This window comes from Poeciliopsis prolifica, unplaced genomic scaffold (assembly GCF_027474105.1).
Source record: "Poeciliopsis prolifica strain line A6 unplaced genomic scaffold, Auburn_PproV2 SCAFFOLD017, whole genome shotgun sequence".
In the NCBI taxonomy this organism is placed as follows: domain Eukaryota; kingdom Metazoa; phylum Chordata; class Actinopteri; order Cyprinodontiformes; family Poeciliidae; genus Poeciliopsis; species Poeciliopsis prolifica.
Window position 1 is genome coordinate 9,715,910 of NW_026562392.1, and position 16,137 is coordinate 9,732,046.

General features: G+C 36.3%; 1 protein-coding gene across 1 annotated transcript; it reads left to right on the forward strand.

Moving 5' to 3' along the window:
• Positions 1–7,699: 7,699 nt before the first annotated feature.
• LOC129367653 (protein NDRG1-like) lies at positions 7,700–12,444 on the forward strand. Its single transcript, XM_055042243.1, has 12 exons — positions 7,700–7,800; positions 8,151–8,256; positions 8,557–8,677; positions 8,781–8,843; positions 8,940–9,000; positions 9,335–9,421; positions 10,295–10,351; positions 10,459–10,625; positions 10,720–10,819; positions 11,143–11,178; positions 11,255–11,306; positions 11,731–12,444. Exons 1-12 carry the CDS (start codon positions 7,753–7,755, stop codon positions 11,949–11,951), a joined length of 1,119 nt encoding a protein of 372 aa, XP_054898218.1. The 5' UTR covers positions 7,700–7,752; the 3' UTR covers positions 11,952–12,444.
• Positions 12,445–16,137: the final 3,693 nt, after the last annotated feature.

Consider the following 16,137-nt stretch of genomic DNA (forward strand, 5'->3'; position numbering starts at 1 on the left):
AAAAAGTTTTATGGACAATGACTTTCAATGCTCTTTGCACCCTTAGAAGATTTTTACATCTTTTCACACTACAAATATAAACTTAAGTGGTTTTTAGATTTACTGTGTCCAACACAAAGTAAATTATTTACCTCTTTGTGCCATTTGTTGCACATTTCTTTTTGGCGTGGGGTCTCTATCGGCTTTGCAGGTCCAAAATATCTAGTCTTTGTCCATTCTTCTGCAGAGTGTCATGTCCTTGCAATGCAAGGATGTGACAATTGTCACTAGCTGAAGAGTGACAATGAACAAGGTTTTACTCTCTATTCTCAGTTGAATTTAGGTCTGGACCTTGACTAGGCCATTCTATCACATAACTTCGCTTTGATATAGACGATACCACTGTAACTCTAGCTGACAGAGCCCATGCTGTGGAAAATCACAATTCTGCAACAGTCATTAGTTTCTTGTAGCCTCCGATTGCCCTGTATTTAGCTCTATTTATCTCATCAAACCTAACCAGCTTCCCTGTCCCTGTTTACCACGACCCTCTATGTTTCTGTTCTCCTTGCCCAGCTTGACAGCTCAGGTTTATAGTAAAGACTTAGAAGAGATGGACTTTTCTAGAGACAATTGTTTTGACTGGTTTTAATTTAAGAAAACAAATATACGCCACAGTTTTTAACAAAGTAGAAACTTGTAGCATGGCAAAATGAGGGGAAAAAATGCAATGGGTATGAATACTTTTGCAATGCCCTGTGTTCACATTTAGTCAAAAGGCATTCATTACATGTAACATGCTTTTAAAAGAACAACACATTAAGGTTTTAGCTTACCATCAATCACTTTGAGTTGAGGTTAATGTGACTTGCCCACCCACAGTGGTGAAAAATCGCCTCCTAAAGGCTAAAAATAACAGTGCAGTTTATCGCATCAAACAAAGAAACTCTTGCTTAAGTTTTCTGATAGTCAAAACTGTTTTGGATCCACAGCGGTGAAAAGTATTCAGCTGATATGTTCTGGCTTGATATTACCCCACTTTGGGTTTTCATTAGCTCCTCTTGTGATGTTTTGAAACCCAGACAACAAACCCACATATAGCCTGAAGAGGTGATAAGAAATTCCAAAGTCAGCTTGACAATTTTACTGATAAACAGTCTCATTAAATGAGAGTCAGGGTAAAAAAAAATATTTCTCTTAACCTTTTGGTTGAGCAGTAGAAACTTAAATTAATGCACTATTCATTACAGACAACAGTAGAGGTGTCATTAATATGGGCCTGATGCAGGAATATGAAAGCAATTCAAATGTGGAATTCAGGACATCAAGTTAAAGAAAAAAAATTAAGTCATGTTGCATCTTGCTGCTCAACCAGACTTATAGTCTCATAGCAAAGTGGAAAGAAAAGAGTGTTTTCAAGGCCCCAGTCCCATGTTTATCAAATAAATCAGTCGGATGACCTGCAAAATATCAAAGTGAATCATTTCACCATAGCTTCATTGAAATGCCAGGGAAGTGTCTGAGACTTCACAATCCACTGATTGAAAGGATCATAATATAAATAGTGAATACTGAGTACTGCTGGCTAGACCTTGAAAATGAAACAGAGATAACTAGTTGTTTCTGCTTTTGAAAAGTTGCAGTATTTTTATATTTGTCTGAGAGCATTTTTTTTAAATAAATGTCTAACTCAAACTTAGCTATGAAGATCCATTATTGTCCCAGTTGGAGTAACCTTTGCATTTGTGGTAATGTTGTACAATTTTTTTCAAGGTAAATGGACTGAAAGCAAGACCACACACTAAATAATGAACGATTCTTGAAAACAGTGAATGAGTAAACATTAGGGTGATGTCTCTCCTATTTACGCCTCACACTCTAAGTAAATGAGGTTGTTGTTGTACTTGATCCTTCTTGGTAGGCTATTCTTGGTGTTATGCAATGAGCGCCTCTATTTAAAACCTTGTGATTCTTTTGTAGGGGAGCTATAATCTGGCTCAGAGGCTTCTAGTCTCACTTGGACGTGAAAATATGGTCTCTAATACAGGCATATATGTCACAAAAACAGTTTATTTACAGCTGGTAAATCCCAGTGAAGGCCATCTATATGAAAGCTACTGAGGAATAAGATTAGCCATTTGTGTTCTTGTTGCTCCAAGTGAAGCAAATTGTTCCTTCATTCGAAGAAGATGACAGAATTAAGAGTTTAGGGAAGCTTAACATTGACACTAATTGTCCATGTTGACATACATAATTACACTGTGCATGCCCTCCACTCAAGTATTTTGTAATGTAGTCACACAGGAAGGATCTCACTCATGAGGCAGTCTGAAATGCAGGGTCAATTTCTGATTCAGTACGACTCTATGACCTTTGAACCCCAACTAATTCAAAGCTTCAGTTTAATTCAAACTCCATTTAAATAAATTTTATGATATTTCAAGCAAAGATTACAGTGTGGGTTTTTTTTGCCATTGTTATGAAGATCTCTCTGAAGATCTATTTTGACTTTTTTTGTTGTTGTTGGATGTTCATTTTCTTTCTTTGGTTAATTTGAGTTTTTGTCACTTCAGAAGAACAGCAAAAATTTAGCGATATTGTTTCCAAGTCAGAATTGGAAATTGTCTCACAGTCTAAACTGGGAGTTGGTACTAATGTTTTAATTTCTTTGAGACTAAATTATTGTGAAAAGCCTCAGGAATTTTGCCAGCAAATCATTATTTATCTGCCTGCAAAACATCCACTTCCTGCTGGGTTTTCACTAGCAGTTTTCACACATCACAATATTTCACACCCACTTACATTGGTTCCCTACCGACTTCAGTGAGCATTACAAAACCTTGGTTCTTACTTTTAAAGTTTGAAATATACAATTGTTAACTATCAACAACTATCACTATCACAACAAGAAGATTCACTGAAGTGGCAGTGTGAATACTTTTCGAAATATGAAAATATGATCTGGTTGTTTAAAATGTTGTGGGAGTCTTGAGCTCATCTAAATTGAATATTTTCCACAGATTATTCATCAGACATTTGCAGCCTTGTACACATAAAGGGCATCACGCACACATACACTGAAGAAATACACGCAGAGTCAAGCATGTGGCAGGCAGCAGCAGCTGCTGTGTGTATAATTAGAACGTTTTGAAAGCCGAGAGCTGCAGAGTTAGACTTTCACCTGCAGACTGAGGGGTTGCCACCACAAGAAGTTGTCACCTTTACATTTTCAGTAAAAATCTGTGAATGAAGGACAAAAAGTGACATGTTGGGTTCAAGTATTTTGTATCCTGAGGAGCAGGTGCTCTCACGGTCAGCAAAGCATTGGTTCTGTTCTGCGGTGTGATTAAGGGCGGTGTTGGTTCTGTTCCTGACATTCTTCCAGTGGTGGATGTGGTGTTGAACTGAAGTTTTTCATCTGAGGAGAACAGTGGTGGTTGTTAACCTAGGAAAACTTCAAAAGGGGAGAAACAAGTTGCTGCAGAAATATGAGTTATGTGCGTATTCGACCCAAGAGAGATACTGACTTCATTCGGATGGGTTGGCACATGCTGCTTACTCTGCAGATTTTTTTATCAATACATCCTACTTGCACACCAGCACCAACAAATAGACTTATCTATCTATCCGTGCTGTGGTAGGAAAATCTGATGAGAAACAGCTTTGCACATCTGTAATTGATTTCCAAGGAGGACACAGAATGGGGTTCAGTTCAGTTTAATTAAAATTTGTCTAATCAAGGCACACAAACAGTGCTACGTGTGGGGAAAAAACTGAGAAACTGTTGTTTTGTGCATAGGTTATCAAACCTATGCACAAAATTCATTTCTTGGTTGTACCTTTGTCTAAAGACAGTAATATCAAAAGTTAAACCTTCCTGTTATATACACAGACACCTACCTTGGATTTCTGTGACTATAAACAAATATAAAGATGCACATCAGATTTTATGTCAGAAAAAACTAATTCTCCATAAAAGCAAAAGGTAAAGGTAATTTTATTTACACAGCACATTTTCAGCAGCAAGGCTTTAAATGATTTAAATACAAACAAAATAACAAACCAAAGGAAAGAGCAAAATAAGAAAAAGTTAATCATGTTAATCCAAAGTAAATAGGCCAGATTCTCCTATTCAGGGTTGGCAGATAAGTATAAGTAAGTATCCTCTGGTCTAATTCCTTTTCTGGTTTGGCATAACAGGAGTCTAACAGTGTAGGTCAGTACAAATCAGTCTTCATGTATTTCTTTTTGTTTTTGTCAATGTTTTGTCTGGGAATTGAAAACTCCATCTGTGTCCAGGTGAGGTTTTCTGAATCAAGTTACTGTGGGACTGTCCACCTGTCGAAGCTCGGGGAAGTGGGAAGAGCTCGTGGAAATTCTGGCTCTTTTTAGAGAGCTGGGTCTTTTGGCTCAGATCATCAAAAAGTGTCGGCTCCAAAGCGGCTCTACAGATTTTTCTTCCCATTTTCGTTCCTTAATTTATTATCCAACAGAAAAATGTTGCAAAATGAATGAGAGCTCACTGTCAGAAATTACTATATTCAATAGCTCTTCTTCTGGGTCACCGTAAAGTCAAACGTGCATGTTAAGTGTTAAAATACCATATGAGTTTGTTATTTGGCTTTTGTTTTTTGCTATACATTTACAGAATTACCTGCTTTTAATTCAGAAATCTTCCCATTTCGTCTGAAACTTGGGTTGGTATCGAACCAGCAATCAGAAAGCACGCTTCTGTTAGATGACAGTTTGTTGCTCGAAAGTAATGGGTTTAAAATGTTTTCTTCACTGAAAAACACACCAGCAACAGATATCAGGCTCTGAAAGGAGTGAAATAATTATTTAAATCCACAAGGGGGCGTCCTGAACTGTCTTACACTAAACTCTGAGCATGAAAGAGAATTAAACCCAACCATTGTTATTATTTTAGAAAATATGTGACATTACTTACACACAGAAAATGTGAGTTTTAACACTATTTAGGCTTGTGATGGTATAAGAATACAATAAATAAGCTCTTTGCTTGCTGATATTCTGTATTGTTCAATGGTCTGAGAGATATGATTTTTTTCATGCATGGGAAGCATAACAGGACAACAGCCAAGAGCTGTCAGAAAGTTCTTAGGGGGTGTTGATCACCATGTTGTTTTATGCAACCACTGCTTAAAATAGCAGCTGCAAATAGCAGCTTTACTGCTATTTTAAGTAGATTTTTTTTCAAAATACATTAGAGAAAATTGAAAAGTGGGGGAAAATTTTGTTTTTATTTTGTAATTTTACAACTTTTTAAAAGAAATGATTCAAGAGACTAGAAAGATAATAAATATGGTTGAAACTAAATGATTTTTCAACAGAAAAGTGGATCTGACTGATGATTTCGCTTAAGGCCGAGCATTTCTGTTTCTGTAGAGATCACAGTTGAAGTTGGTAATGATCTGCACACCTCTGGATTCTGTCATATAATCTTTCTTAAGGAAAGGAATGCTCCAGGTATTTTATTTAAGTAATATTTAAAAGTGAGCTTTTGAAAAGTGATTTCTTTCTTGAGTTGTTCAACCATTGGTGGCTAATGATTAATATTGGGGGACAATGTTAAGCTTTATGGATAAACATTCTTGGCAACTTTATTTTCACATGATTTATTAATTTGATTTTGAGGCTACAAATCTTGGCATCTGAAATATCAAACATCAGTCTGTACCTTTGACAAGTGATCGATCACAAATAGCATATCAATAGAAGCTGGTTCATAATATTGAGCTGACACAGATAATGAATGAATGGATTCATTAATTTGTGTTTTTGTGATATTTGATCTGGTCTGAAATCAAAATAGTTAATTATTTATGTATTTGGTTCAATTTGCTTACGTTTTTTATTGTTTTTTTGGCAGGTAGTGGACAGAAATAATGAAAGCTGATTCAAGCAAAATGTTGTCATATTGTAGCATAATTCTGACAACTGACAATAATTTGTTGACACTAACATTAAGAAACATTTAGCAAACCCAAACCCAAGCTCGTGCTTGAGCATAAGGACAATGGGAAATGTGACAGGGGTTGGTGGTGAAATAGGTTTTCAGGCCAGACTCCAGTTAGGGTTCCAATGATGCTCTGGCTTTGAGAATGACGTGACGCTGAGTAAGACCCATCTGCTACCTGCTGCTCTTTAGCCATCGTTAAATGGATTAGACCTGCTACACACTCTGCTGCCATGCAGCACGGTGGGTTATATGATCCAGGCTGTGTTGGAGTCCATATGTAGGTGGTCACAGAGCAGTCTGCTGTGTTTCCACTCAGCCAGGTGTTACTGTCTGCTGTTCAACTTCTGCTCTCAATTTCCACTGAGTTGATTTAATAAAAAAAAAAAAGATTTGTGCAAGCTCAGCAAAGGGACGGAGGAGCAGTAGATCTGTCAAATAGCACAGACCGAAACAGATTTGAAATAGGATTTGGTGACTTAGGACAAAATAAAAAATATTTAACATCCCTGTTTTTTAAAAAAACAATCAATAAAATAATCATTAAAGAAAAGGATTTTCGCATAATACGCACAACTCACTTTTTAAATGTCTTGAATATGACAAAAAATAATCTATTTCCTGTTTAGATGTTGGTCATTCTAAAGTCTTGTATGGATTTGATTCAAGTTGTTGTAATGGAGCTCTCAAGTCAAAAAGATCATATTTATGGTGTCAAAGCTACAAAGATTAATCAAAAACAGATGGAGCAGTATTTTTATAGTGAGGGATCAACTGTTTTGTCAAATAATTAACAAAAGTGCACAGTTCTTTACTTGCTAGGTCAATTTTAAGAGCCATTTTAAATAAATGCAAATTAATTTGTTTTTACCGGTCTTGTCAGCCACAGCTTTCTGCTTTGTATGGAAGCGTATTGTGAGGTTCCACTACTTTTTGTTAGCATGACTTACGATTTGTTGTTACAATTTGACTTAAGATTTAAAGGATGGCTGTAAGGTTCTTTGAGGTAACATTTAGGCTATCAACATGAGCCTCTCTCCTTTACACAACTAAGCTTTTTATAGCAATAATAGAGTAAGTAATAATAATGGCCTTGAAAGTGAAGTGCATATCTTTAGTAAACAGCAGACATCACCTTTACACAGCAGCTAATGAAACTGGCATTATCATTCAAGTGTAGTTTATTGAAATTAATTTGAAACTGCAGCTATAAAAAGAGGCTGAGCTATATCATTAATAGCCTGCTATACTGTGAATAACAGATGGCCTGCAGAGCTTAAACAGCTGACCTCCTCATGGCCCAGATAAACATATAGAGATGTGTATGATGCCTTCATGCAAACTGACAAGCATCAAATCTGTGAATCTGGCTCCTGTTTTCGGTTTGAGTTAGCTGCTCAACAGCTGAACATGTGTCAAAAATGCAGAAAGTCAGAAAGATTGCAATATTTGAAAAGTGGTCGTTCTTTTAGATGTTATTTTATTTTCAGGTAAACCATGCTGACACTTGTTTTGCAGCAAGAGTGTCCTAATTCGTTAATTTAATTCCAAATATAAAAAACTTCACTGTCTGTGTGGAAACACAGCAGCCTGAGGTCAGATTAACAAGGAAAAAGGCCATTTGGCCCCGCCTGTTAAGACTTAAAAGTAGATCAGTGTCTGAGGATATAAAAACCAGCTCAACCATAAAGTCTGTCAGAGACATACTGACCTGCTCACTGCACTGGGTATCTAGCTGAAGAGAATCACATTTCAAAAGGATTTATATCCCATCTACCTGCTCTGAAACAGCCACCATGGTTCTGGAGGAGAACAACGACTCTGTCTTTGAGCCTCAAATCACTGTGAGTATGACAATAAAAACAAGTTAGTGACATAGATCCACAATATTTGATTTTCTTTTAATTTCCATTGGTCTTTTTTTTTTTTTTTTTTTTTTTTTTTTTTGTGGTATGGTTAACTTATTTACAAACAAATCATGGAATATAAGAACTAGGATTGTGCACATTAATGTTGGCAACTTTGGTAAAAGTAAAAATAAAAATAAAGCACAGACTTAACAAAGCAAGGTATTCTCTTTAATGTAATTTTACTGCAATCTGCATTTATCCATTGACCAAAGTAAACAACATGTTTGATGGAACGTTCTCTAAAGCAGTGTGACCTGATTATATCTATGTAAATGTTGTATTAGGAGGAGCACGTGGAGACTCAGTACGGGGACCTTCACTGCATCTTGACAGGAACCAAAAAAGCAAACCGACCCGTCATCCTGACCTTTCATGATGTTGGACTGAACCGTAAGCTGCAGCCCAGAGATCTATCAGCGGTGATTCTGTAGTTTACCTTTAAGGATCCGTGATAAAATTAAATAAGTTCACCTAATTGTTGTAGCTGCTGAAGAATCAGTTTCTAATAGAATTACACGGACAGACACATTTCTTAAGGTTCATTTCCACCTGAAGAAGTTAATTTCTTTTGTTATTTTTCTTCTATATAGTTATACTTCCTCAACATTCCAAATGGTTCATATGCTGTAGTTGAAAGATGTGAGTAACTAACATAAAAATGTATGTATATGTGTTTTTTTTCCTTTCCAGATAAATCTTGTTTTGAGACTTTGTTCAACCATGAAGACATGCATGAAATTGTTCGTAATTTACCCGTTTGTCACGTTGAAGCTCCTGGACAACATGAGGAAGCTAAGAATCTCCCCACTGCGTGAGTAGACTTTTTTTTTTAAGACTCAGATTGAACTTTGTCATTGAACAGATATTCAACCATAGTGTATGACTGCTTTTAAATCAGAGATTTGATCCTTCAGGTACACTTACCCCACCATGGACCAGCTCTCTGAGGCTCTTCCCTCTGTCCTCAATCACTTTGAGTAAGACAAATTCATCTATGGACATGAAAACTAAACACTTTCAGTTGTATCTTTCTCAACATTGAGCCATTAAGCTCATTTTTGTGTGCTTTGCAGGATGAACAGTATAATTGGTGTGGGAGTTGGAGCTGGGGCTTACATCCTGGCCAGATTTGCAGTAAGTGAATCTTTTCAGATTCTATCAAATCTTGAGATGATGCTCCTGAACACAATATTTTGAAATGAACAACTTATTCTTGTTTTGTTTTTTTTTTCTGTTTAAATGGGAATGGACAGACAATTGAACATACATCAGAATTTATAAATGAAAGTTCTAGATTAAGCCGTATAAGTCAAAATCATATTGTACATGAGGATTTAGTGTAAAAGTAATTTTGCAGTCTGTGCCATGAACACCATCCCAGTTTTTTGTAAAAGAGAAATGTCATGCCAATGGATAACCTGACTGTCCAACTGAACAGCTGGCAAATGTTTTTTTTTTCTTTGTTTAGCTGAATCACCCTGATTTAGTGGATGGATTGGTTCTGATCAACATTAACCCCAATGCGGAGAGCCTAATGGATACTGTTGCAAACAAGGTATAGACGTATCTTTGAATGTCCTTCATGTATTCAGATGCTGTTATATGTAAAGATGAGGTATTTACTCAGTAGCTACATAAAGCCAAGCTTGTGATTGCATTTTGAAAGTTAATTATAGGCAGTTTTATGTCCTTTCATATTCAAAAAGGTTATTATGTAACACAGAGTATGTTTCACCTAACTCACAGTTTTGATTCTCCTTTCTTTCTTTAAACCTCCACATCCAGAGCCCAACATTACGACTGGATCCTTAAATGGTTAAAAATGTAAAAGCAATACAGTATTAGTTTACTTACTGACATTAGTTTACTTTGTGATTAATATCATAAAACATCAATATGCTGGACAATCTCTACGTAGCTCCTGAGGGCCTCCTGCTGACATAAGGTCCACCAACAAGAACTGAAGTCTTGAAGAAAATTTTGACAAATATTTATATTATATGCATGCTAATGGAAGCTTTATAACTTCAAATGTTTGTTGAAAAGTACTATAACTTGCAGCTCATTTACTAGTTAGTTCCATAGGTTGAAAGTAGCAATGACAAGCAATGCAATTTTCTGAAGGTACTTAAATTTTCTGAAGGTGCTGTGAGGACTTAAATTTATTGTGACTGTAAAAACTTTGTATCATATTTAGGGGAGTTTGAAAGAGTGTTTAAAGCTTGCCATCTTTTATTACAATACTAAATACATTAATTTCTGTCCTAATTGACCAATTAAGCATATTTTTATTGCTGCTTTCTCTCTTTAATAGAATTTATCTTGAATAAAGACATTTTGAGTAATCTGAGCTCAGAAAAACCTTGTACAATTCCTATGGACATTAAATGTAGCAAAATTTGATGCAAGTGTTTGTGTCATACTACAGATTACTGATTGGACCCTCACTCTCCCAGACAGAGTTATCACACACTTGTTTGGAAAGGTAAGTTATCTGGAACAAAAGAATCTTGGCTTTTCATATGCATATGATTAAAAAAAAATCAGAGCCAAAGTGTAACATGCATAATGCATCTGCACGGATTACTATAGGATGAGAGCCTGACAAATCAAGACCTTGTGTCAACATATCGTCACTACATCACAACAACAATGAACCAATCCAACGTGAGTCAGTTTCTACGTTCCTACAACAATCGCAACGCTCTGGAGGTAGAGAGGCCTGTCCCTGGAGGGAACGTCAATGTCAAGACACTCATGTGAGTGAAACAATAGATCTGAAAAGCAGATAAAACATTGGCAGCAAGTTCACCTCATAACAATTAACTCCTTCTGGCTCTGCGGATCACATAGGTGTTCATCCCTGTTGGTTGTTGGGGATAGTTCTCCTGCTGTGGATGCTGTGGTTGACTGCAACTCTAAACTGAACCCCACAAAGACCACACTGCTCAAGGTAAACAAATCCTGGATTGGATAATGAAAATGGTAGAGCTGTTTTTGATGCATATTTATTGTATTTTACCAGACAAACTGCTGTCATGTTGGGGCTTAGACTTGTCTTCTGCCCTCTACTCCAACATACTAGTTTGAAAGCATTGTTGTGAGCATTTATGCCACACCAAAGGCTGTGCAGCCCTGTGCACTGAACTGTTTGAATCACTGTTCACATTTTATTTATTAATATAATAGTTATCCTTTAACTACTGGTCATAATTCCTTTTATGAGACAAGTTTGTGCTAGCAAGCTATAATTGTGCTACTCTGTCTTTCTTCCAGATGGCAGACTGCGGAGGACTTCCTCAAGTTGTTCAGGTATGACAGTAAGTCATATACGCTACTCCATTTTGGTCAAGAAAAAGTTGACTATATTTTATTTTTCTCTCAACAGCCAGCCAAAGTGATTGAAGCTCTTAAATATTTTATCCAAGGAATGGGATACTGTAAGTTACTAAATATTTGTACACTATGCACTCATTAGCCACTTTATTTGAGAGACCTTGCTAATATTGGATCAGACTTAATTTTTTGTGATAGATTCATATCTTGGTTGTTAAGAGTGGCTTTTTGTACTTCTGTTATTGTTATATCAGTTTGCCCATTTTCTTCTGACCACTGATTTCAACAAGACCTAATAAAGTTCTATTTTTGTTCTTTTTATTCAAGGTTATTTTAACTTCTCCTTCAGTGATTACTTGTTTATTTAAAAAAATTATTGATTAATTTGTGTATTCAGAGAATTCATTTTCTAATGTTCAACCATTACAAATTTCACATATAAAACCAAAACTATTATTATAAGAAAAAAAAGATAATAGATTTTGTTAGTGCACAGTAATAAAAGCTTATTTATAATTTTTTTTTCAGTGTCCAGCGCCAGCATGACCAGACTTCGCTCAAGGACAACCTCCAGCTGCAGCAATATATCAGTCGATGGCTCTCGAGGCCGCGCACACACCAATGAGCGTGTACGGGCACATTCACATGGCTCCGAGGAGAGGCGCAGGCGTGCACACACTGATGTCTCCATGGAGAGTATTTCTACTCTAAGCCAGAACATCTCAAGCACAGCTGAACTGGCATGCTAGGAAGTCAGTGCTACTTGAATCCTTGCACTTAACGCAGTTCAAAACTTACTATACCTGCACTTACATCTTTATTAGTAATTTCCTTAAAGTAATCCAATCATCATATTTATTTTGTCTGCCACATAAAAGATTATTTTATTCTTGATCTATTTTTGCCTGTCCAATGATGTCCTCTTTTGCATTATCTACCAGCTTGTAGCAGTTGTAAGCTTCATTGTGTTTTTTTTATTTTTCTCTTTAATTAAAGTAGAGGAGAAAATAATAAAAGTTGTCTGGTCATTTTTTTCAAAATGTCTTGGATTTGTGTACAGTGTTGTTGGAGTTTTTGTCTTTAGGAGTTGTAGTTGCAATTGTTGTGAAAACTTAGATAAAATGTGAAAAATAAAGGAGAAAAAAGGTCAGACTCGCAGAACTGAATTGTAAACTCAATATTATTAACTGTATGAATGTAAACGGCTGTAGTCAACAGTGTTCACATATTGTGGTAATTTCTAAACACTTTATTTAACTGCAATTGCCAGACCAATTTATTGAGAACACTTTTTATGTCAAATTTAACATGCTTAAAATTAAACTTAAGTTAATATACAGTCAATTAAAAGCTATGATTACATTTCCTGAAAATATTTTTGCTTTAAACTCTGTTGTGAGCATGTTTTCACTGCCACTTCTACATATTCTTAAACTAGGTAGAAATAAGTTCACTTGATAAAACTAGACTGTGAGAATATATTTATAGACATTTTTTTCTTAAAAATGTAAAAGAAATAAGAATTGAATGGAGTCCAATTTCAACTCCCAACAAGATGGGTAGGCAGATAGACCACTAGATGGCGTTATATTACAAATTTAGATGTCAAGTGCCGCATGGTGTTCTGTGATAAATCAGGCAAAAAGTCAACTTTTGTGGCAGTCATGATCGTTTTCTTATTGCTGTGCAATAAAGGGCAACATGTACAAGAAAATACTAACTCTTTGGACCCTCATATTATTCATTCATTTGGGGAATTTTGCTTGAAAATCCTAAACTATGTCTAATCCAAAACAAAAGTATTTATGCATACACTGACAATAAATCTGTTGTAGTCTCCAACTGCAGTGGTCACAAATGAAAAATGTGTTTATTTAATCAATGGAGAGTTATACAAATGTGTAAATATAGGGTCTAATTGTGGTCCACCTCTATGTAATCTTTGCAGCTTGAGTTTTTGAAAATCCACTGCAAAGCCCTGAGCTCCCTCAAGTCAGTTTGTACATGTCTGTGACTATCTGTGACATCAGTGTTTGTCTGCTTGGACTTGTGTTTGTATGGAAATTAGCTGCATGCAAGTGTAGGTGGGACTGTTTGTGTAGGCCCATGAGTAGATGGATTGTATTGGGCTTTGAGAGTGAAGTGACTGAGAAACAAATCCAAGGCAATGCAATGACAGACAGCATCAAAGTCACAATTATTTGGCCTATGCGTGCACTTATGTATGAGCGTGGGTCTGGGGGTGCATCGAGATTTCAAAGCCTCTTTTGTCTGTTGTTCATTAGACTGCTGTGATGAATTATTCATGGAGAAATGTCTTAAGACTTCATATAAACATAAGAGCTCCGTTCTTGCTCAGTGTAGGGATCCTACTTGCATGTCAAGAGTCGTTTCATGTCTTCAGTGCATTGAAGTCATTGTAAATTCTGGGGTAAATGCCATCGATTCTCTTTCAGTGGCAAACCACAAAACAAAGCAAATAAAAAAGTCTCAGAAATTCAGAAGTCACACAAAATTTTATTTTAAAAAATCACAATATTATTCCGCAAAAGAAAATCTACAAAACAACAAAAGCTAAGAAGAGAATAGTATGCAAACAGCAAAATAATAGATAAATAGTAAATCAATCAAGGCCTACATCATCAACCAGATGTGGCTTGCACCAGCCCTAGATGGCTCAAGCTTGTGGCCCTGCTGCTTATACGCTCTCTGCTGCATCCCAAGGTACAGCAGCCAAATGCACATTCCAGTGGAGTTTATCCTTAGCATAAGCAACAACACAGCTTAGTCATTACTAGCAGCAACTCCCACCTTACCTGCTCGACATTGTAGACACCATAGACAGCACTGTAAAATCCCCTCTGCTTCTTCAATGTCAACTCCAGAGACCTTCACTGTTCCACCTCTTAGAAAAGATTCTTAGCCCCCTATTAATCCCCATCGACTCCTGGGCTGTATGGAGCATACTCACCATCATCATCCTTTATTGTGTGATCTTCATCCTCCTCATCACCATCCACTTCTTGTGCCATCTTTGTCTCCCTTATTATCATCCTCCTTTCCTGGACTGTTTTCTTTTTCATCCTCATCACTATCCATCTCTTCTGCACTCTTTCCTTTATCATCATCGGTTCTTCTCTCCTGCAGTATTAAGATGACAGCATTAAGATGGTCTCTTCCTCTTCTACAATGATAATAGGGACATATCTTCTGTCTCCAAAGGATTCCATTCATGTCTATGTCCCACCATATTTTGAGGAGCGTTCCCAGTTGGATCACTGTGTCAAGCTTCTGCTCCCAAGTTCAACATCGCAAGTGAGCTTGCCTTTGTCTGAGGTACTCAGTCTTTAGTTGTCTGATGACGGGACCCATGAGGTTCAGCCTCCTCTCAGTTTCTGAGTGGCTGCCCAGAAATGTCTAAGGCTAATTCTTAGTGGGTACCACCAGCCAACCCCAGCCACGCTCCCAAGCTGCCTTGGATCTATGTTGGCCCTCTAGATGATACTCCTTTGTATGTCCAGCAACTCTTAATGGCAGTTCTCCATGGAACGTCAGATGCCAGTCTCCAGATTTAAAACATTATTAGTCTACAGAGCTCATTTATAGATTTCTCCAGCTTCCAAGCACCCATTCTAGAGGACACTTCCATCAATTGCCTCATTGACTTTGACATGGTCAATGAGGCAATTGACCATACTCTCACACTCTCACACTCCTTTGCTGGATCCAGAAACCTTATACTAATGTCTGTTGGGTTTATTAGTTCTTTCTTGTGTTGTACTTATTGTGTCTTTGGTGTGGCTTCTAATATTAGCATTACGCTTTAGTTTTAGGTTTAGGAAGATCTTTTAGTTTAGTTTCCTCTATTCCATTCTTAGTCACCTCCCCATAGTTATCTGTCTAGGTTCCTCTCCAGCTGCTCAAAATTTTTCTGATTAGTCACACCTGTCTGGTTCTCATCCCACTCATTAACCCTCCCAGTAGTTCAAAGGCTGTTAGTTTCCTCACCTTCCTGCTGGATTTTTCAGATGTCCATTGTGTATTCCCTTCATACCTGGACAATATCTTTCAGGTGTTAACAGCAACTTTTACAGTTAGAATGTAAGGTTTTGAACCAATAACAATATATTAATACAGCATGCATGTAGAACATTTTAATAAAAGTTATAATCATATTAAAAGCTACCTTTGCTAAATTATTCAATTTCAGATCATAGAACTGCAATAATAACTTTATTTGTTTTCAAATTATTATTCAGAAGGGTCCATAAAAGTAAGCTGAAAAATAAAATTAGTTTTGTAAAATAGGTATTACACAACCATGTCATATATAGATTTGTATCTACTCAAAAGGTTTAGCTGTGTCCTTTATTTTTCTGTCCTCTTTTCTGAAATGTTTTTGCCTTTTTCTATTTTTTGATGTCATTTGTTTTTATTTTTTTCCTATAATTTTTGCCACTTTTTGGGGGGGGTAAAATTGTTTTCTTTCAGTTCTGTATTGTGGTAATGCTCATTTACACAAGATGAACAAAGTTTTGGAAAGCACATCAGTACAATAAGAGTTACAAAACATATGAACGACTTTTTTTCTGGTGTAAATCTAAGTTTCCATGTAATTTTCTGATTTTCACCACAGCAAAGAGAAAAGGCATGTAAAGAAACCACTTGCACGTTAAATTTTAAAAAGAGAAATTGTGTTTCCCATTATTTTTTTTATTGCCTTTTGATTAAAAAAATAAATAAAATAAAAAATGTTTATCATTATTGTTTAATGTTAGCACACTTTGTTTACCCCACTTCCCCTTCCCTCCACAATGAAACACATACTGAAATTCAAATTAAAGTTGAAGAAACACCTTAATAGCTGGGAGTACTAATGTTTTATTTTACATTTAATTAAGCTTCATTTGTGTCTATAGAATTGACATTTATATT